General features: G+C 37.4%; 1 protein-coding gene across 3 annotated transcripts in view; it reads left to right on the top strand.

Annotated features, from left to right (window-relative positions):
* Positions 1-21,631, top strand: part of LOC129870182 (rhodanese-like domain-containing protein 8, chloroplastic) — a 52,759-nt gene that overhangs the window by 11,169 nt on the left and 19,959 nt on the right. For all 3 annotated transcript variants that reach the window (XM_055944839.1, XM_055944838.1, XM_055944837.1), the window contains exons 4-5: positions 1,454-1,616; positions 8,664-8,755. In XM_055944839.1, the coding sequence (XP_055800814.1) occupies positions 1,454-1,616; positions 8,664-8,755 (255 nt within the window). The remainder of the gene's footprint in view (positions 1-1,453; positions 1,617-8,663; positions 8,756-21,631) is intronic.

Genomic DNA, 21,631 nt, shown 5'->3' with positions numbered 1-21,631 from the left:
AAATTTTAGCAACATCTTTTGGTTAATAAAATTCATACGATTTTATATCCTTACTCCAGCTAAAGGAAACAATTTTTTTTAAAACGAGCAAAATGAAGTGATGAACTTTGTAGTATATCTGAACGATGTTGTTTTCTCAAGTGATCAGTACAAACTTGAAGAACATCAGCGGAATAACCCACTTTAAGGATGATCATGTAGGAGGTAAGCTCGGCAGAGTATTTCAATTTAAGATTGACCGTAGAGGAGATAGATATTGGACACAATATATATTCAGATTGGTCTCAATGAGGTTTGCACGAGCAATTAGTATTTTGCATGAGCAATTAGTATTACCACATCTTAATTTTTGGAGAATCTTAGATGTTAAATGAAACTTGAAGGTTAGCAAAGGTACACATTGAAAGGAAAATAGTTGGGGTTGAGGGCATGTGAGTGTTGTTAAAAGTGACGAAGCACTCGCTTTAAGCGTGAAGCGACAGCTTGTCGCTTTAATGCCGCGATGCGATGGTGAAGAAGCTTGCGCTTCTAGGACTGAAGCGAGAAGAGTGCTTTTATTTAAAGCGAGAAAAAGCTCACTTAAGCGAGAAAAACATTAAGTAGGGTTTTTTTTTTGTTTTTTTTTAAATTCTGTAAAACTACTTACGGTAAGTTTTCCAAACATTTCCCTCCATTGTGTGACTCAAGGTATGGTTCTTCTTCTTCTTCTTCTTCTTCTTCTTCTTCTTCTTCTTCTCTGCTTCTCTTCTTCTCTTCTTCATTTTCTGTTTCTCTGCTGAAACCCTGATGAAATTTTCTTTTTTCAATTTGTTGTAGGTCGCGTTACTCTGGTTTTTTTTCTTTCTGATTTTATATCTTTCTCTATGCTCTGTTCATTTTTTCTGATTTGCAATATCATCTACTCTGCTAATGCTCTGCAATACTCTGTGATTTGTCTCTGTTTTCGTTGTTTTGTCCCGCCCTCCCCCCCCCCTCCCCCCCCTTTTTTTTATTTTGTTGCTGTTCTGTGAAATCTGTCTCTGTTATCACTGATGAGGATTATTGACTTTCTATTTCTAGTGTCTAGTATTTACTTTTTAATCTAAGAATTGAAAGATTTGCTTAACATGTTATTTCTATTGAGTTCTTGGTTATTTATCTATGCAGATTTAATATTTTTTGTTTTTGTACTAAATAGCACTTTATTTGAAAAAAGTGTGCTCTTCACTTCATGCTTCTCGCTTCGTTGAAGTGAGCCCTCGTCGCTTTTTTCCACATCTCACTTCCCAAAACACTGGCCGCATGTCTTAGCATCTTTTAATTAGTGGTTTGATGAGGTTTGATGGGCTTTTCACTATATCGTGGGAGTTGAAGAAAGTTTATCCACTTATAGAGAACCGGCATATATACCTAATGAATATTTTTTTCTCTCGCTTTTAAAGCTTAGAATGATATTTTAACATTTGGTCAACAGTTGGAAGGAGGGATTTCTCACCTTCCTTTGCTTGATCCATCAATGAGAGCAGCTCCTTTGGCACCATCTGAATGGAGGAAGAGATTGGAAGCTGTAAATAACACCAATAATTCATCACATGAAAATTTCAATCCCAGTTGTGTACTTCTTGACGTGAGAAACGGTAAGTATCCTTCTTTTAGTTTCTTGGTACATTTCTGGTCTTATTTATGGGGTTGGCCTGATTAAGCAATGTGGCCAACTCTTGATGCTGCTCGTTCAATGTTTCACCCTGCTGAAAGTAAATAAATCTGTTTTTCTGGTAAAATTACAAGTACGCCCACCCTCCCCCATGGGATTGTTTTATCCCATTGGTGAGGGATATTCTTCTGGTGAGAAGGGGACCGTTTGAGATAAGAGAAGAGGAGAGATGTTTGAAGGACATGGAATGCACAGCACACCTATAAATAGGTGCGAGACTCAAGCAACTTCTTATAATTAACCAATGAGGAACTAATTTATTGTAACATTTAATTCTAACATCCTAATGTACTAACTTTACATCAGACGTGTCTCCTCAGATGCAATGTGGGAAAACCATCCTAAGTTCTGTTATTAGAAAACATAGATAAATTAATAGTTGGTATAACTTGTAGGAAAGTCACCAGATTCTTATCATAAAAAGTTGCTGTCAAAATAATGGTAGGAATAGTGGTTGTAAAGAGGCTATGTTGTCAACATGGTCACTGGTAGCTGTGTTATGTTGTCATAAGAGTCCCCGAAAAGAGGAAAAGAGGTGTGATGCGGTCCAAATAGTCACTGGAAATAGATGTCCTGTCCCTAGAGTTGTCACCCAAGACAGCCGCGGTGTCACCATAAGATTTTTTGGAAATAAGTGTGTGCTACTATACTAATCATCTAAAAGAGGAAATAATTAGAAAAAACTTCACCTCATCTGAAAAAAGAGGAAAGAACAAAAATTACAGATGGCGAAAATTGTAGACGGATTGTCACGAACCAATTTACCTAAGCCACGATGATACCTACCGCCCAACCCCGTAGGCGAACCAATTGCATACATAAACCAATTCCACTTTTAAGAAACAATAATAAGCTTTCAAAATTGTCCTTTCTTTAACATGGTACTATAGCCAGGCCAATCCCAATTTATTGTATGGACCTCCCGTCTTATATTGTCCATGCTCTAGATGTCCAGTTCTGGATTTGCGGGGATTGGAGTCCCACATCTGTGGGATAAGGTGCAGTTGGACTCTTTATATTGTCTTAGACAATCTTTCCCTCATGAGCTAGCTTTTGGGGTTGAGTTAGACCCAGTGTCTATTTTGTTTAACAAAAACGATAGTCTTTAAGTCATAAATGAAATCATAATTTTCACACTGCAGAAAAAGCATATAAATAATCAAGAGCTTCTAATTCCAGTGGAAACAAAAACACTAGGTGATTCTTTTCATCTGTTCTAGCCTTGGTGGACAGAGTTACCCGACACCTGATGCTAGTGGGAGGTGGCAGGTATCCCGTGGAATTAGTCAAGGTGCGGAAAAGCTGGCTCGGACGCCACAGTCATAAAAAAAGAATAAATACATAAGTCTCAAAGTAAATACATTGTCTGAATTGAAATAGAACAATAGTAAATGAGATAGGAAGGAGTACTTGGGTGCTGCGAATTAACCAAACATCTCATTATGAAATCTCCAAATCTGCTTCTACTGCTGACCACACTCTTCGCTAGCACAAGGATCAACACCTGCACAAAACGTGCAATAAATGTAGTATGAGTACAGTAAACCACGCGTACTCATAAGTATCATCAACCAACTTCAATAAGGTAGTGGTGAGGGTTGCTTCAAAATACCCATTATAATGTGTGCAGTCAATAGATAGATAAACTCAACAGAAGGCAACATAATACAACAACAACAACAACAGCCCGGTGAAATCCCACAACGTGGGGTCTGGGAAGGGTAAAGTGTACGCAGACCTTAGTCCTACCAAGGTAGGACGGCTGTTTCTGAGAGACCCTCGGCTCATTAGAAGCATAAAAAGAAGTCAGATAAGGCTAAGAAGTTCAAAGCGATATGAGAAAGCAAATAACGAAATCGACACAGATAAAATAGAGTAATCAAAGTACAAAAAGTAATAGAGAGATAATAACAGAAGTCAGAGCACAAGAAATTATAGTGCGTTAATGCGCCTACTAATACGGAAGAATAACGAGACTATGTACTAGCCTTCTACCCTAATATGGGTCCTCCCCACCCTCCTATCTAAGGTCATGTCCTCGGTAAGCTGTAACTGTGCCATGTCCTATCTAATCACTTCTCCCCAATATTTCTTCAGCCTACCCCTACCTCTTCTGAAACCATCCAATGGCCAACTCTCACACCTCCGTACTGGGGCATCTGTGTCTCTCCTCTTCACATGCCCAAATCATGTCAGTCGCATTTTCCGCATCTTGTCTTCCACCAAGGCCACTCCTACCTTGTCCCGAATAGCCTCATTTCTAATCCTGTCGCTCCTGGTATGCCCACACATCCATCTCAACATTCTCATCTCGGCTACTTTCATATTTTGAATGTGAGAGACCTTAACTGGCCAACACTCCGCCCCATATAACATAGCCGGTCTAACCACCACTTTGTAGAACTTGCCCTTAAGTTGTGGTGGCACCTTCTTGTCACATAGCACACCGGAAGCGAGCCTCCATTTCATCCACCCTGGCCCAATACGATGTGTGATATCATCGTCAATCTCCTCGCTGCCTTGCATGATAGACCCAAGGTACTTGAAACTACTTTTCTTTTGAATGGCCTGGTCACCAAACCTAACTTCCGCGCCAACCTCTTGAGGTGTCTCACTGAACTTGTCCTCTAAGTACTCTGTCTTGGTCCTACTCAGCTTAAACCCTTTAGACTCCAAGGTATGTCTCCAATCCTCCAGCTTAACGTTAACTCCGCTACGAGTCTCATCGATCAGGACTATGTCGTCCGCGAAAAGCATACACCATGGCACCTCACCTTGAATTTGTCGCGTCAATCCATCCATCACCAAGGAAAATAAAAACGGACTAAGAGATGATCCTTGATGCAACCCCATCACAACTGGAAAGTGCTCTGAATCCCCTCCTACTGTCCTTACCCTGGACCCTGGTTTTGGCACCCTCATACATGTCCTTGATCACCCTAATGTACGCCACAGGTACACCTTTAGCCTCCAAACATCTCCATAGTATCTCTCGTGAAACTTTCTCGTATGCCTTTTCTAGATCGATGAATACCATATGCAAGTCCCTCTACCTCTCCCTTTATTGCTCCACCAGTCTCCTCATAAGATAGATGGCTTCTGTAGTTGAGCGTCCCGGCATAAATCCGAACTGGTTGTCTGAAATAGACACGCTTTTCCTAACCCTTATCTCCACCACTCTTTCCCACACTTTCATAGTATGGCTTAGAAACTTGATACCTCTATACTTGTTGCAGTTTTGGATATCCCCCTTGTTTTTGTATAGAGGGATCATTACGCTCGACCTCCATTCTTCGGGCATCGTTGCCGTCTTAAAGATGACATTAAATAACCTAGTTAGCCACTCCAAACTTACCGAACTCGCGCTCTTTCAAAATTCCCCAAGAATCTCGTAAGGTCCGTTCACTCATCCCTAGTGCATCCTACGCACAACACCCTTAACCTCTTTGATGACAAGCAAATATGTACAGATGAGGCATAGTGATATATGCATCAAATACAACATACGAGGTATGCAACAGATACAACATATAAAGCTGTGCAACGATAAGAGTGATTAATTAGGGAAGGTATGATAAAGACTCAACCTTTACTAAATCCGGCGCTCCCAACCTTTACTCAACCTTTAAAATATTAATTGCATATATAAATAACAAAAATCTCAATAGCAACAAAATATTAGCAAATATTTCAGTTCAAAACTAAAAGTAGATAGGAAATACTAAAAGTCTAGAACTTGAATGACTCAATAACTCATAAGAGAACAACAACAACAACATACCCAATGAAATCTCTGAAGTGGGGTATGGGGAGAGTAGAATGTACGCAGACCTTACCACTACCTCATGGAGGTAGAGAGGTTGTTTCTGAAAGACCCTCGGCTCAATAATTCATAAGAGAAGCAATACTAAAACTCTAAAAGTCTGTTCTTCTTTAATATTTTCAAATTCTTGAAGTCCAAGATCCATTTCATTATATAGCTCCTCATCTTCTTCATCAATTAGGGTCCGAGTCTGACTTGAGCTTGTAGTATGTACTGCTTTTCCTTTGTCAAGTGACCTTGAACTTGAAGAACTTCCCCTTACACCATAGATATTTTCGTCTCCTCCAACTGTCGTAGCAACAGTACCCCAATCAAGATCACCTCCCTCATATATTGGTTCAATTTCATGATCTTTGGGGCATCTGACTAACCATTCATTTGCCTTCTCAATATTAAACAATGAAATTGCATCAATGGTAACACGAGCATCATAACATTGTTTCAATGTTCTATTGTACTTAATGTACACTAGATCATTGAGACATGATAACACAAGCCTATCCCTCTTTTTGGAATGAATCTACACACAAGGTGTAGAGATAATCAATAGATGCTACTAATAATATAATATACAAATTAGGATATAATATATCTTCTTCTCACATGTTCAAACACACTCCAATTTTGCTCACATCTGAATGAGCTACAAGTTAGACTTAATACTTCCATGACAACTTTTGCAAGGTTGGAGTTTGACTACTAAATGACAACCACCATTCAACTATAGAAGAATAAATTTAAAGGTTAATAAGTATAAATAAGTCAAATAATTTAAGTAAAACTATAAAGATAACTAAAATAATTCACTTACCCGGTGACCTTGTGTCTCTGGCTCTTATAGCCTGACCACAACCAAACATCCCATTTGCATTTTTGTTCTTAGAAAGCTCAGCGACTAGTATATCTTGTGTTGCTACACTAGGGACCATCTTCTCAACACATCTATGGTAATCCATCCATACTTCTAAATCTAAAGTGTCATTTTCCTGGGCAGTATCAAATAATCCCAGGTTGAAAATATGGCTAGCTCTTCCCGGGTTAAATGTTCTCTTCCTAGGTTGAAAGTTGTCTTCCAGCACGTTTTTAAGGACTATTTATAGGTATAGGAAAATTCCCAGACGAAGTTAACTGAGGCCAAAATGAGTTGGTAATTATTTGGGTCCTAGAGTTTGGCCTCGCGTCGCACAGTGTAAGGCAAACTATTTTCTCGCAGTCATCTTTACACTGCGAAGAAGTGTGCTAAATTGCACTTTGCTGGTCACTTTGTTGATCACATTGTTTGCTGCCAGTAATTGCATTGCAATTCATTTAGTTGCCTTCACATTGGGGTACAAGGACAATAATTATATGCCCAACATGTCTCTTCCTCCTTTTCATTCTTTTTCATCCACATTTTATCCAATTTCCCTCCAAATCTGTTCATCTTCGCACCGCTTTATACCTACACAGTAAAAATATAATATTAGGCATACAATAATATAATCAATACTCCAAGGACGATTAAAAGTACTAAAATTTGAGGTAAATAATGGCTAAAATATGTGTTTTTGGCCTAACATCACACATCAACAAAGTACCATCAACGTATAAAATATGAGAAAATTTTGAGATCCCATGTACCTCTACAATCTGCATGAAAACCAGAGATCTAGTTTGCCTGAGCTGCACTATATATCATTTTGCGTAGTCCCTCCATGACTCGAATAAAAAGAAAGAGAGAAAGAGGCTCTCATTGAGGCCTCTTTGTGAGGAAAAGAATCCTTGTGAGTTCCATTAATGAAAACCGGAATTTTTCAGTGGATAAGCAAATTCTCATATGATTAATCCATTTGCAGCTGAAGTCCAGCTGACTCAAGATATTCAAAAGAAATTCTCAATTTACATGAGCGAGAGATTTTTCAACGTCCAATTTGCGAATTTTTTTGACTTCCCTAACTTCATTCTTGACTCCTAGCATTCATTAGCAATCAAGGCAACATTGAGAAATTCCATTTGAGAGTTGGCAAGATTGGGCACCACACTTTTAAGTTTATCTGCCAAATGCTTTCAAGAGTATTTTAGAGAAAATGCCTATTAAACTGATAGGTTAACCTTCGAGTTCCTTTGCACTGATCTTCATAGTTGTGAAGGTGATTAATAGCATTCAACAAATCAACTTTTAGATTCGGCCTTCACTTTTTGAAGAATCCTATTGAGGAACCACCAGTCACAGTGTTTTGTGACTTTCACAACTTCTGATAACGCCATGATCTCCTCTTTCTGTAAGGGCTGTTGAAGCAGTCCTTTGTCCTCTCTGGAAATTCTAGTAGTCACATATTTCCAAGGTGATCTCCAAGTCTCATTCTCTCTCTGTATAACAGCTTCATAAAAACTAAGAATCTCATTTCCATGGCATCTTCATTTTCAGAAACGACCCCCCCAACTCCCAGCTTGTCTCTATGATTGAATCTCCTGGAATTTGCCATATTGTGATAGAAAGCAATGTTGTTATCCCCTTGCTTCAACCAAAGACACCTGGACTTCTATCTCCAGGAAATTTCTTCCATTTTGAATTTTTTTTGAAGTTCCTCAAGTTAGTTTTGCTTTGTAGAGAAAGAGATCATCGAGTAGTGTTTCATCAGCTTCTTGATCCAATTCCAAGATCTTATTTCAAGATAGAAGTTTTCCTATTCTCCAAATGGCCAATACAGGACTTGTTCCATTCTTTAATCTTAAGTTTCTTAGCAAAAATAAATGCGGACTTCCCAAAATACTGAAAGTTGTCCACCGATTTCTGTCCAATTCCTCAAAGTCAGGTGCTCCAACGATGTACTTCCAAATTAAATAAGTGGCCTTTCTAGACGAACGGCCGCACTCCAGGATTAGTGGACAGTAATCCAGATGATACATGGAGCTTGGATTGTTTGATTGCACCAAATAGATCGTTCCACTCAGAAGAACACAAGAACCTGTCAATCCTAGAGTTGGAACTGTTTCTCGACCAAGTATACATTTCCTGTCTTGCCTTTAAACCAGAAAGCCGCTTAAGGTGAAACATCTTATTATACTCTCTGTAAATGCCAGATTTTGCTTGCTATTTCATTTTTCATAATTGAATATTTCAATTGCCTTTTCTGCTAATATATTCTTAGTTTGATTTTCTGGAAGGTTATGAATGGGATGTTGGGCATTTTCAAGGCGCTCAGCGGCCGGATGTTGATTGTTTCCGGGCCACTTCATTTGGGCAATCTGAGTCAGAGGTTTTAGCAGTTTATTACTCAATTTTCTGTCTTGTCGTCCAAGCTAATCTAGTAAATATTATTTTTTTAAGTTTTACATAATTTGAAGTGTTTGCTTTCTTTCTGATCCCATTACTTGACCAAAATCTGTAAGTATCTGTTGGGTTTTTAGCAATGAAATTGAAAAATAATAGTAAGAATAATTAGAGAAAAATACTGCAATGAGGTCAATGAAAATTGTTTTATTTTACTTTGTTGAACTCTACATCTATAAGAACAAAAGCAGTAAAAAGATAATGATAAACTAGCTTAGAATATCTCTGCAAAATATATCTTAATAAACTAATTACTAATAAATAGAAAAAACCTAGCTAACTAACTATTAACTAGTATTTATTCAAAAAACTAAAGCAATAAAATAAAGTTATTGTAGTTTAAAATCATAGTTCTAACAGTATCACAGGTCTTCTGTAAAACATGTGGGACAAATTTACAAATGTAAATTTGTTTGATTTGTATATCTACGTGATAAGAATCGGGTTGCCTGAATAAACAAGAAAATAATGCGGAAGCGAAATTATAAAGATTAAATACAGAAATTGAAAGATATGTGAAATTCGAGAATAAAATCCCCAAATTTCAAGGTAAACTGCTAAGAACACTAATTGATCTTAATATTCAAAATTAGCGAATCTAATTGTGATATTAATAGAATCAATTCAAGAACTTAGATCAAAAGTGATCTAGACCCCTATTTCGAAGAAACTAGAGACAACAATTATTATAAGACTAATCACCTTCTTTAATTTACGAATAAGAACCAAAGATATCAAATTAAGAATTAATCTTACCTCTTAAAGAATCGTTCTTATAAGATTGTAAGATAAATCCATAGTCACCACACACAAAGGTGTAAATAAGAGAAACCTATCAAATAATATTAATCATCATGTTGTCTTTTTAAAATAATAAAACCTACCCTTATATATAAGGAAAACCAATCCCAAATAGAATGGGATTCAATTCCTACTCTTATTGAAATAATAACTAGGAAACTTTAAATTAGGAAACTTTTAAACTAAGAAAGTTTAAACTAGGAAACTTTAAACTAGGAAGTTTTCAAATAAGGAACTTTTAAACTAGGAAACGTTGACTTTGAATGTCCATCTTTGTGGGGTCACTTTGGGGCTTCATGTGGCCCAATCTTCTTCCTTTTGGGCTGGAATTTGGACACTTCATTCGTCATAAACATATTCTTGATTTTCCAGTGAAGTCCGTCAATTTTAGTGGAAGTATGCCAACATGGATGCTATCATTCCCCTCTTCTTAAAAACAATTCGTCCTCGAATTTAAATCTCGCAAGATTAAGAAGACATGCATTAACAAACATTACCTATTAATCAAAAGCAATAATGGTAGGAACAAAACAAGATAGTGACTATGTCTCCACTTAACCCAATTAATCCTAGCATGTATAAATACACCCTTATAAAGCACGTGGATATTATCATCCCAATAGAAAATTCTCCTACTTATAAGCACAACAAAGTTCTTGTCTAGATGTCATCACCATTGATACATGCAACTTCAATTTAGTTCTATCAATAAAGTACTTCAATGGGTATGACAAACACAATACAACATTTGCATTAAATTGGACACTTTTATGATATAGCCAAGCATCCTCAAGTTTACCTCCCAAAGATTCTTTCACATAAAAACTATTCACATAAACTCATGAGTTTCCAAGAAGGTTAGAAGAACTTATATTTTTCAAGTTAGAATATCCATTAAATTCTAAGTACTTGCTCGAATTCTTAAATAAGAAATCATGAATAGGTTCATCAAAGAGTATTTGATCACGAGTATCAGAGTAGTCATGTATTTCCTTATAACTAGTAGCAAACACCTTTTAAGCTCACAATCATCAAATTTAATAGAGCTCAAATTCCTCTTATTGAACTTTGAAGTCAGTGACTTATTATATAGTAAAATATCATCATCCTTAAAATTAACGAAGTCACCAACATAAGAATTAAGAGTGTGATTCATTACCTCCAAAAAGACCTTAAGTGTTTTAGGAATACCAAGAATGTGATCAAACCAACTATACATACTGTACTTGGTCTTAGTTAGCAACGGAATAACATCACCTCGTTTTTCCTTGCTCATTGGTGTTAGATCCACAATTACGTTGTTGAACTTTTTGCCATGAGTCTTATCTTGGGTATGCCCAAAATAATTCTCTTTATCTTTATCATTCTCATAAACATACACTTGCTCAATGGGACATGCAGTATCGACTACCTTAAGATTAAGCTCATCCAATGATGATTTTTCAATGCAAACTTTCCCATGAGTACCTACAAGAGAGTCAAAACAACTAGAGGAAAAAGTATGAATGTTAGAGTTAGAATAAGAAATAACCTCACTCAAACTCTTTTGTTTTTCTCTCTCTACTTCACGATCATCCCTCTCCTGTTTATGCTCATGACCATATCTCTTTTCTTTTCTCTCAATCTCACTTTTTTTCTCACTTGGCATCCCATTCTTTTCACACAACAAATCCTCTCTTTTTTCCTCTCTTGGGATATCAACATGCACTCCCTTACTCTTCTCATTCTTTTCTCTCTCAAATTTTTTTATTGCTTCTATCGCACTTTTCCGATCTTCATAAACTTGGGATGGAGTTAAAGGTACAAGTATATATTTTCTATTGTTTAGCTCAAGAGAAACTTTATTCTTTCTCCTATCATGAATTGCATTCCTACTAAACTGCCAGGGACGTCTAAGCATGATATGACAATCTTGCATTAGAATTACATCATAAAGAACATCATCAGAATACCTCCCAGTGGAGAAAGAAATCATGCATTGCTTAGTCACCTTAAGCTCATCAAAATCATTCAACCATTGCCTCTTATAAGGAGTAATGTGTTTGATGCATGTAAGTTTCAACTTCTCTACCACGTATGAACTTACCACATTAGCACCACTTTCACTATCAATAATCATACAGCAAATATTACCATTTATTCCATGCCTTGTATGAAGAATATTTTTCCTCCTCACTTCATCAAAGGTGAAATTCATATTTTTCAATCGTGTGATCAATACTTTAGCAAAATTGGTGTCGCTTTCGTTCCATCTTCAATTTCCTTACATGTTTGAGACATCTCAAAACAAAAATCAAAGAAACAAATATCTCTCAATTTGACTTTTATTTCCACTCAAATTACAACCTTTGGATGGATTCTCTGGATTTATATATAAACCCTATTAGTAACAACCTTTTAGAAGTAAGATGTAGAAAGAAAAGAATATATCAATACTCAGACGAATTGGGATTGATGAGACAAGAAAAAGACTAATTTGTGTAACAAGAACAAAAACTTCAAATTTTCCCTATTCTTGATTTTCCTTCTTGATGTAGGAAATCAAGAAACACAATAACTTCAAAGTTTCTAAAAACAACTTAATTTGCAAGAACTTGAAAAAAAATTTCTCCTCTTTTTTTTTTAAAATATAATTTTCATTTTTTCATTTTTTTTACTTTTATGCAATGTAGCTTAAATGTTAAGCTACTACATCAAAGACAATTTTTTTCTTTTTCTTTTGAAACTCACAAGATTATCAAGAATGGAACCTTGATAGAACCGCTCTGATACCACTTGATAAGAATCGGGTTGCTTGAATAGACAAGAAAATAATGTGGAAGCGAAATTATAAAGATTAAATACAAAAATTGAAAGATGTGTGAAATTCAAGAATAAAATCCCCAAATTTCAAGATAGAGTGCTAAGACCTCTAATTGATCTTAATATTCAAAATTAGCGAATTAAACTAATTGTGATATTAATAGAGTCAATTCAAGAACTTAGATCAAAAGTGATCTGACCCCTATTTCGAAGAAACTAGAGATAACAATTATTATAAGACTAATCATCTTCTTTAATTTATGAATAAGAATCAAAGATATCAAATTAAGAATTAATCTTACCTTTTACAGAATCGTTCTTATAAGGTTGTAAGATAAATCCATAGTCACCACACACAAAGGTGTAAATAAGAGAAACCTCTCAAATAATATTAATCATCATGTTGTCTTTTTAAAATAATAAAACCTACCCCTATATATAGGGAAAACCTATCCCAAAAAGAATGGGATTCAATTCCTACTTTTATGGAAATAATAACTAGGAAACTTTAAACTAGTAAACTTTTAAACTAGGAGAGTTTAAACTAGGAAACTTTAAACTAGGAAGTTTTCAAATAAGGAACTTTTAAACTAGGAAACGTTGACTTTGAATGTCCATCTTTGTGGGGTCACTTTAGGGCTTCATGTGGCCCAATCTTCTTCCTTTTAGGCTTGAATTTGGACACTTCATTCCTCATAAACATATTCTTGATTTTCCATTGAAGTCCGTCAATTTTAGTGGAAGTATGCCAACGTGGATGCTATCACTACGCTTGCAAGCAATTGAACTGGAATCACAAGAAATTTTCATACATCTAGGCCTAATTCCATCGATGAATCATCCGAGAACGAATTTAGCGAGGCTAATCTAATCTTATTCAACCTTAGATGGGAATTAGGGCGAAGCCTGGGGCGTTCTCTGCCTTCTTAACACGCGGCATACCAACTTGAAGTTTGATTTGAAAATCTCTCTTTACCTTCACAAAACTTCTCGCAACCTTCTCGTAGTTTTGACTTGCTCTTAGGCTACCATTGGCCGGCTTCGTGAGACCATTTCGTTCTACACACACATGGCTAAGCGCTAGACGGGATAAGAAAGAGAGAGAGCTCGTGGCTGTATATTTTTTATCAAATTGATTCCTCATAGGAACAGGATTGGCAAATTTCACTGTGCTTAACACATTAAATTGGAAATGGAATGAAGATAATGCGCTTTATTCTTTTATTTCGTTGAATGGTTTCACATGTGACAAGAATATCTAGTTTGATACAAGGAATTGGAAATAGAATAGAAATAGAGTTTGAGGCTATCCTGAGATGCCCCTATTCTCAGATCTCTACTAGCGAGCCTGAAGCATGACTTCAAGAACTTGAAGCACAGGAAAGGCACGCTGCAAAGGCGCTAATACGATTTTTCTCGAAGCAAAGGCCCATACAATTACCTTTTCTAACTAGAAATAATAATAATAAGAAATATGCCCTTTGATTTACCCGAATCCGTAGTTTTTCTATAAAAAATCAAAGAATTGGTGTGAATCCATTCTACATTGAAGAAAGAATCGAATATTCATTGATCAAATCATTTACTCCATAGTCTGATAGATCTTTTGAATAACTGATTAATCGGACGAGAATAAAGATAGAGTCCCAAGGCAATATGAATGTTCTATCATGGTCCATCAATACTCTAAAGGGGTTATACGATATATCCGGTGTGGAAGTAAGCCAACATTTCTATTGGCAAATAGGGGGTTTCCAATTCTTCTCTCGTATCTGTCCAGCGCCTTTCGTGATTCAAGTAGTAAGCTTGGATTCATGATTGAGAAAGAAATCTTCCAAGCGCAATCTACTGCTGGATAAATACCTTTGGCAGCCAATCCTCTTGATAGTACGGTAGTAGCATCTAAATATGCAAATGTCGTAGCAGGAGTAGGTGTTGTCACCTTTCAAACCAAGCTCTTGTGCCCGCTTTAGCTTGCCGGAGGACGTAACATAAATCTCTTTCTTGAGCTTGCATAGTTCTAACAGTATCACAGGTCTTCTCTAAAAGATGTGGGATAAATTTACAAACAAAAATTTGTTTGATTTGTATATCTTAGTTTTGCATGTCGATCGTAGTACAACGCAGGAAATCACTTTCTCCTCTTCCCTTTCTTGTTTCTCTCTCATCTTGTTGATAATCATATTGATTCTTGCCTGTAGTCCTCATTGCTTATATGACTTCCCTGTTTAGTTCCTTCAACTTTATTAGCTTTGGTTGACGATGGCAGACTAGGGTCATGTTGGAGGCGAGGGTCAGAGGCAGTAAGTGGGTTCAGTGAGCGTCTAAGTTGACATTAGGGTCGTGCAACATAAGGTCATTGTCGGGGAAATCCATAGAGCTAGTAAAGATCGTTAGGAAGAGGAAGATTAGTATAACTTGTGTCCCGAAATCAAGTGCGTGGGGACTAAGGCTCAGTATGTGGATGAGTTGAAGTTGTGGTACTCATGAGAGGCAAGGAATAGGAATTGAGTAGGCCTTTTAGTTGATAGGTATTTTAGGGAGCAAGTGGTTGAGTGTCATGACCCAAGCTAAGCCCTAGATGTAACACAACGATTAGGATCCCGAGAGATCGCAACTAATCCTCTTAGCATATCATTCATGAGCATACATAAGGTAAATAGAAACAAAGATTAAAAACATGAAAGCGGAATTTATGTCTCAACATGAATATCTCGATAAAGGAGAAATCAAACTCAAACTCCGAATGAACATGACAACATAGACATAGAAAAATCTAACATGTTTCTACTAGTCTAGACGGGGGATAGGAAAAGCTCTAAGCTCACCAACATAAAGAATAAAAGTCATAAAGAACATATGAAATCATAAATGTCGCGTCCTCGAAACACGAGGACTCACCAACAATAGGAAAACTAACTCCAATATCTAGCCACGAGCGGGGTGCGAGTGATGATCGTCATACCCTACAATATGATACAATGTAGGCAAAAAGTATACGTTAATACATGAAATTTACTAAGTATGTGAGAAACATGCATGAACAAGAATAATCGGACACGATCATAAGAACATGTGATGCATGACCAATATCTTGAAAACATGAATAAAACTTGATAACACTTGGAAACATGTCATAAGGTCAATGCATCATAAAATATCATTAAAATCTTGTAGAGTTGAGGTTAAATCATGCATGAATAATGTAATTGAGGTTAAATCATGCATTAATAGGTCATTATAATTGAATAAGAGCATAATTGAGTTGACTCAATTCAAATTGATCAAAACTAGAATTTAAAGGAAATTCATGAAAAAGAGAATTGAAAAACCTTTGGGACTCCATGGATGGAAGATCCATGGATGAATTCCCACATATCGGACTAGGAAGCTTGAATCAATTCTTTCAATGGAAGCTTGAAGATTTGCCCTAGTTCTAGCCTTGGAGAGGATTGAGAGAAACTTTAGAGAATTGAACTTGTGATTTGGAAGAGTGAGGGTTTTGGGAGGGTGAGGAGTTAGTTATAGGCTAGGAATTAATCCTCAAAAACGTCTAAGTATATAATTAAAATAATGGGAAAAGTCCAACACGCCCCTCATAAAAACTAACAAAGGGCACTGGATGGCCCACTTATATGGTCCGAAAAGACTTACACAGATCGTATAGTGGTTCGTGGAAAATCGAGAAAACGTGTCTGGGCAATAGGGTTTTGATGGAAAGCTTCATAGATCATCATCCTCTTCACGGCCCGTGAAGAGGCTCGTGAACCTGAAGTGCTTACCGAGTTCTGAGGGATGACTTTTACGGGCGCATCTACAACCCATTCTTTGTTCTACGGGTCGTAGACCCTGTCGTGGAGTGGACCATTCCTTGGTTCCCAGAGCTCTCCCTACACATACCCCATTACGACCTGTCAATTCTCCCACAAGCCGTAAGGCTTTCTCGTACAAACCTCTTGAAGAAAAATTGAGGAGCGGGGTTCCACGATTGGGTTCTATGGTTCGTGGAACCTTCCACGACCCGTGAACCCCTTCGTGAACTTCCCTCCTTTCCTTACACTGTCCAGTCCACTTCCATGATGGGCGTCGTGAAAATCCAACTAGTGCAAAATTTCTGAGATTTTTCATTTCCAACTCTATTTTCTGACTTTTCAACTTTCGGGGTCTTACAATATCTCCTCCAGGTAACATTCGTCCTCGAATGAGACTCAAGCTAGCATGAATGAAGTACAAAAAGAGACTATCAACCCACATGAATGCAATGATACATCAAAATGCATAAAACGTGAAATATTTCAATCCCAAGCTAAAACATGACTTTAAAACTCATTTCATGAACATGTATGCATTGGAAAACATGGAAATGACTGAAACGCATAATTCGAAGTAATGAATAATGAAGGAACTTAATACCTCAACTTGGAACCAAAGGAAAGAGATGAAGATATCCTGACATCATATCGGCTTCGGCCTTCCATGTATGATGTAACACATTCAACCTGTTGGTTCCTTCATAACACCTTAACGGAAGCTACTTCCTTATTTCTCATCCTTCGAACTTACCGGTCTAGAAGTTCAACCGGGACCTCCTTATATGATAAACTTTCCTTCACATCAATGCTGTCCAAAGGCACAATAGAGCTAGGATTACCATTACACTTCTTCAATAACGAAACATAAAACACTGGATGCACCAATGCCAACTCCAAAGGCAAGTCCAACCAATATGCCACTTTACCAAAACGCCTCAGAATCTGGTATGGGCCTATGTATCGAGGACTAAGCTTCTCCTTCTTGCCAAAAGGCATCACACCCTTCATGAGTGAGATTTTCACATAAACCCAATCATTAGCCTCAAACTCAAGTTCCTTTCACGTCACATCTGAATAGGACTTTTATCGACTTTGGGCAGTCTTTAATCTTTCTCTAATGAGTCTAACCTTCTCTATAGCTTTATGCACCAACTCAGATCTTATCAAGGCAACTTCACCCACTTCAAACCAACCAATAGGAGACCTATACCTTCTACCATATAAAGCCTCAAATGGAGCCATTTGAATACTCGAATGGTAACTATTGTTATAGACAAACTCAATCACTGGTAAGTGATCATTCCAATTACCTTTAAAGTCAATCACACAAGCTCTCAACGTGTCTTTCAATGTCTGAATAGTACTCTCGGCTTGACCATCAATCGGAGAGTGAAAAGCTTTACTAAGCTTAACTTGAGTACCAAGTCCCTTTTGGAAAGACCTCCAAAACTGTGAAGTAAATTGAGTACCTCGGTCTAAGATGATAGATAACGGAACACCATGTAGTTTAACCAACTCTTGAATGTAAAATCTAGCATAATCCTCGGCTGAATAAGACGTCTTAATGGGAAGAAAATGCACCGACTTAGTCATTCAGTCAACAACAATCCAATTGAGTACTTCGGTCCGAGATGATAGATAACGGAACACCATGTAGTTTAACCAACTCTCGAATGTAAAATCTAGCATAATCCTCGGCTGAATAGAACGTCTTAATGGGAAGAAAATGCGCCGACTTAGTCATTCAGTCAACAACAATCCAAATCGAATCATGTTGCCTACGAGTACGAGGCAAACCTGTAATGAAGTTCATATTCAAGTCTTCCCACTCCAAGTAGGAATCAAGATGTCTTGGGCTAAACCTCTCGGTTTTTGATGCTCAAACTTCACCTGTTGACAATTAGGACATTTGGCTACAAACTCCGCAATATTCTTCTTCATGCCATTCCACCCATACACTTCCCTCAAATCTTTATACATCTTTGTGGAACCCAGATGGATAGAATATCACGAACTATGAGCTTCAGAGAATATCATTTCCCTTAAGCCATCAACATCGGGAACACACAATTGGCCTTGATATCTAAGCACACTATTTCTCCCTTGGGAGAAAGCTTCAATGGCTTTTTCTGCAACTGCTTTCTTCAACTCAACCAAAGTAGGATCACTGTCTTGCTTTGCCTTAACCTACACCACAAGAGACGATTCAGAACCATTTTGGACAACAATACCTCCATCCTCCGAATCAACCAAGTCAACACCCAAACGAGCTAGTCCATGAACATCACGAACTAAGTCCTTTTCTTCCTCAATATGGGCAACACTATTCATGGACAATCTACTGAGACATCGACAACCACATTCCCTTTACCCGGATGGTACAACACACTCATATCATAATCCTTTAACAACTTAAGTCATCTCCTTTGTCGAAGGTTCAAGTCCTTTTGGTTGAACACATATTGCAAACTCTTATAGTCGGTGAATACATCAACATGGACACCATAAAGATATTGCCTCCAAATCTTCAAAGCAAACACAACCGCTGCTAACTTCAATTCATGAGTCGGATAGTTCTTTTCATGCATCTTAAGTTTCCTAGAAGCATCGACTATCACTTTTCCATTTTGCATCAAAACACAACCAAAACCAACCTTTGAAGCATCACAATAAACAACAAATCCATTGGACCCTTCTACTAAAGTCAACACCGGAGCGGAAGTAAGTCTATCTTTCAATTCTTGGAAGCTTTTCTGACATGCCCCAGACCATTGGAATTTCACATTCTTTTTAGTCAAAGTAGTCAAGGGCGAGGCAATGAAAGAAAACCCTTCCACAAACTGTCTATAATATTTGGCTCAGCCCAAGAAATTTCGAATATCAGAAGGAGACAAAGGTCTAGGCCAATTCTTTCCACTTCAATTTTCTTAGGATCCACCATAATACCCTCATTGGACACAATATGACCAACGAAAGAAACCGACCTTAACCGAAACTCGCATTTGCTAAACTTAACAAATAATTGAAGATCCTTGAGAATTTGCAAGACAGTCCTCAAATGATCGGCATGCTCATCCTCACTCCAAGAATAGATCAATATGTCATCAATGAACACAATAACGAACGTATCCAAATTCTGCTTGAATACCCTGTTCATCAAATCCATAAAGGTTGCAGGAGCATTTGTTAGTCTAAAAGACATAACCAAAATTTCAAAGTGACCATACCGAGTTCTAAAGGCCGTCTTCTGAATGTCACATTCCCTTACTCGAAGTTGATAATAATCTGGTCGAAGATCGATCGTTGTGAAGTAAGTTGCTCCTTAAAGTTGATCGAACAAGTTATCAATCCTTGGAATGTGATACTTATTCTTGATTATGACCTTGTTCAATTGTCGATAGTCAATATGGAGAGAACTGAGAAATTAGAAGAAAAAGAAGAAGAGATATTGGGAATAGACTTGTTGATTATTCCCTCAAGTTGATGGGATTAAATACTTGTTACAGGTGATTTAAATAAATAAAGAAATTAATAAAATACTACACAATCTCTTAAATGCTTAATTAAAGAGATTAGGGGATATTCTCATATATTCTCATATCTACCTTATCTAATTATACCATAATTAGCACTCCCCCTCAAGGTGGAGCGTATAAGTCATATGCTCCTAGTTTTTCACAAATATAATCAATTCTGGATCCTTGGAATGATTTTGTGAAAATATCCGCCAGTTGATCTTTTGAGTTGACAAAACCGTGGCGATGTATCCCGACTCAATCTTCTCTCGAATGAAGTGACAATCTATCTCAATGTGCTTCGTTCTTTCATGAAATATGACATAAGAAGCGATATGTAGTGTAACTTGGTTATCACACAAATCAATGTCATCGGTTCAACTCCTCCCTTCAACTCTTGGAGAAGTTATCAACCATATAAGCTCACATGTAGCAAGTGCCATAGCTCGATACTCTGCTTCTGCATTTGATCTAGCTACGACAACTTGCTTTTTACTTTTCGAAGATATTAGATTGCCTCCAATTAGAACACAATAACCTGAAGTGGACCGTCTGTCAGAAGGAGATCCTGCCCAATCTGCATCGGAATAACCAACAATGTTGGTGTGTCCTTCATCTTCATACAATAAACCTTGTCCTAGAGAGCTTTTGATATATCGCAGGATGCGAATCACTGCATTCCAGTGACTATCACAAGTTGATTGCAAAAACTGACTAAATACACTAACAACAAATGAGATATCTGGTCGCATGATCATAAGATAGTTGAGTTTGCCAACAAATCTCCGATATCTGCTAGGATCTTTTAGAGGCTCCCCCTGTCCAGGAATAAGCTTAGTATTTGGATCCATGGGACTCTCCACATATTTGCAATCCAACATACCAGCGTCTTCCAAAATGTCTAAGGCATATTTCCTTTGTGTAATGACAATACCATGGCTAGACTATGCCACTTCAATGCCCGGAAAGTATTTCAACTTGCCCAAATCCTTAGTTTGAAAGTGTTTTGAGAGGTGTTGTTTGAGTTAAGCAATACCTTCATGATCATCTCCTGTGATAACAATATCATCAACATAAACAATTAAAAAGATAGGCTTGCCATGAGATGAATGCCTATAGAATACAGAGTGATCAACTTCTATTCGGATCATTCCAAATTGTTGGACAACAGCTTGAAAATGACCAAACCATGCTCTAGTAGACTACTTGAGACCATAGAGGGATCAGCCTAGTTTACAAACTAGTCCGGACTCTCCTTGAGCAGCAAACCATAGTGGTTGCTCCATGTATACCTCTTCAGCAGGTTCTCCATGTAGGAATGTATTTTTTATGTCCAGCTGAAAAAGGGGCCAATGATTCATTGCTTCCATAGAGATGAGAAGATGGACAGAAGCCATCTCGCAACTAGTGAGAAAGTATCTCCATAATCGATGCCATAAATCTGAGTGTATCCCTTAACAACTAGTTTCGCTTTAAGACGATCAATAGCTCCATTCGAACCTACCTTAATTGTGAACACCCAACGACAACCAACTGTGGTCTTGCCTTTAGGTAAAGGAACAAGCTCCCAAGTACCATTATCATGCAAAGCAGTCATCTCCTCAATCATAGCCTGAGGCCAACCTGGATGAACCAGTGCTTCTGCCACAGTCTTGGGAACTTTGACTGTTGATAAGCTAGTAATGAAGGCATGATATGAAGGTGACAAATGATGATAACTTAAATTAGCATAAACAGGTGCTTGATTGGCAGTATTTCTAGTACCTTTGCGAAGGGCAATGGGGAGATCATCTGATAAGTGGTCGACTGAAGCAGAAGACATTGTTGGAGCAGGCAATGAGTCACCAAGATTGCTTTGTATACCTATATCAG

The sequence above is a fragment of the Solanum dulcamara genome, chromosome 10 (assembly GCF_947179165.1).
Source record: "Solanum dulcamara chromosome 10, daSolDulc1.2, whole genome shotgun sequence".
Lineage (NCBI taxonomy): Eukaryota > Viridiplantae > Streptophyta > Magnoliopsida > Solanales > Solanaceae > Solanum > Solanum dulcamara.
This window is presented reverse-complemented; position numbering and strand designations above follow the sequence as displayed.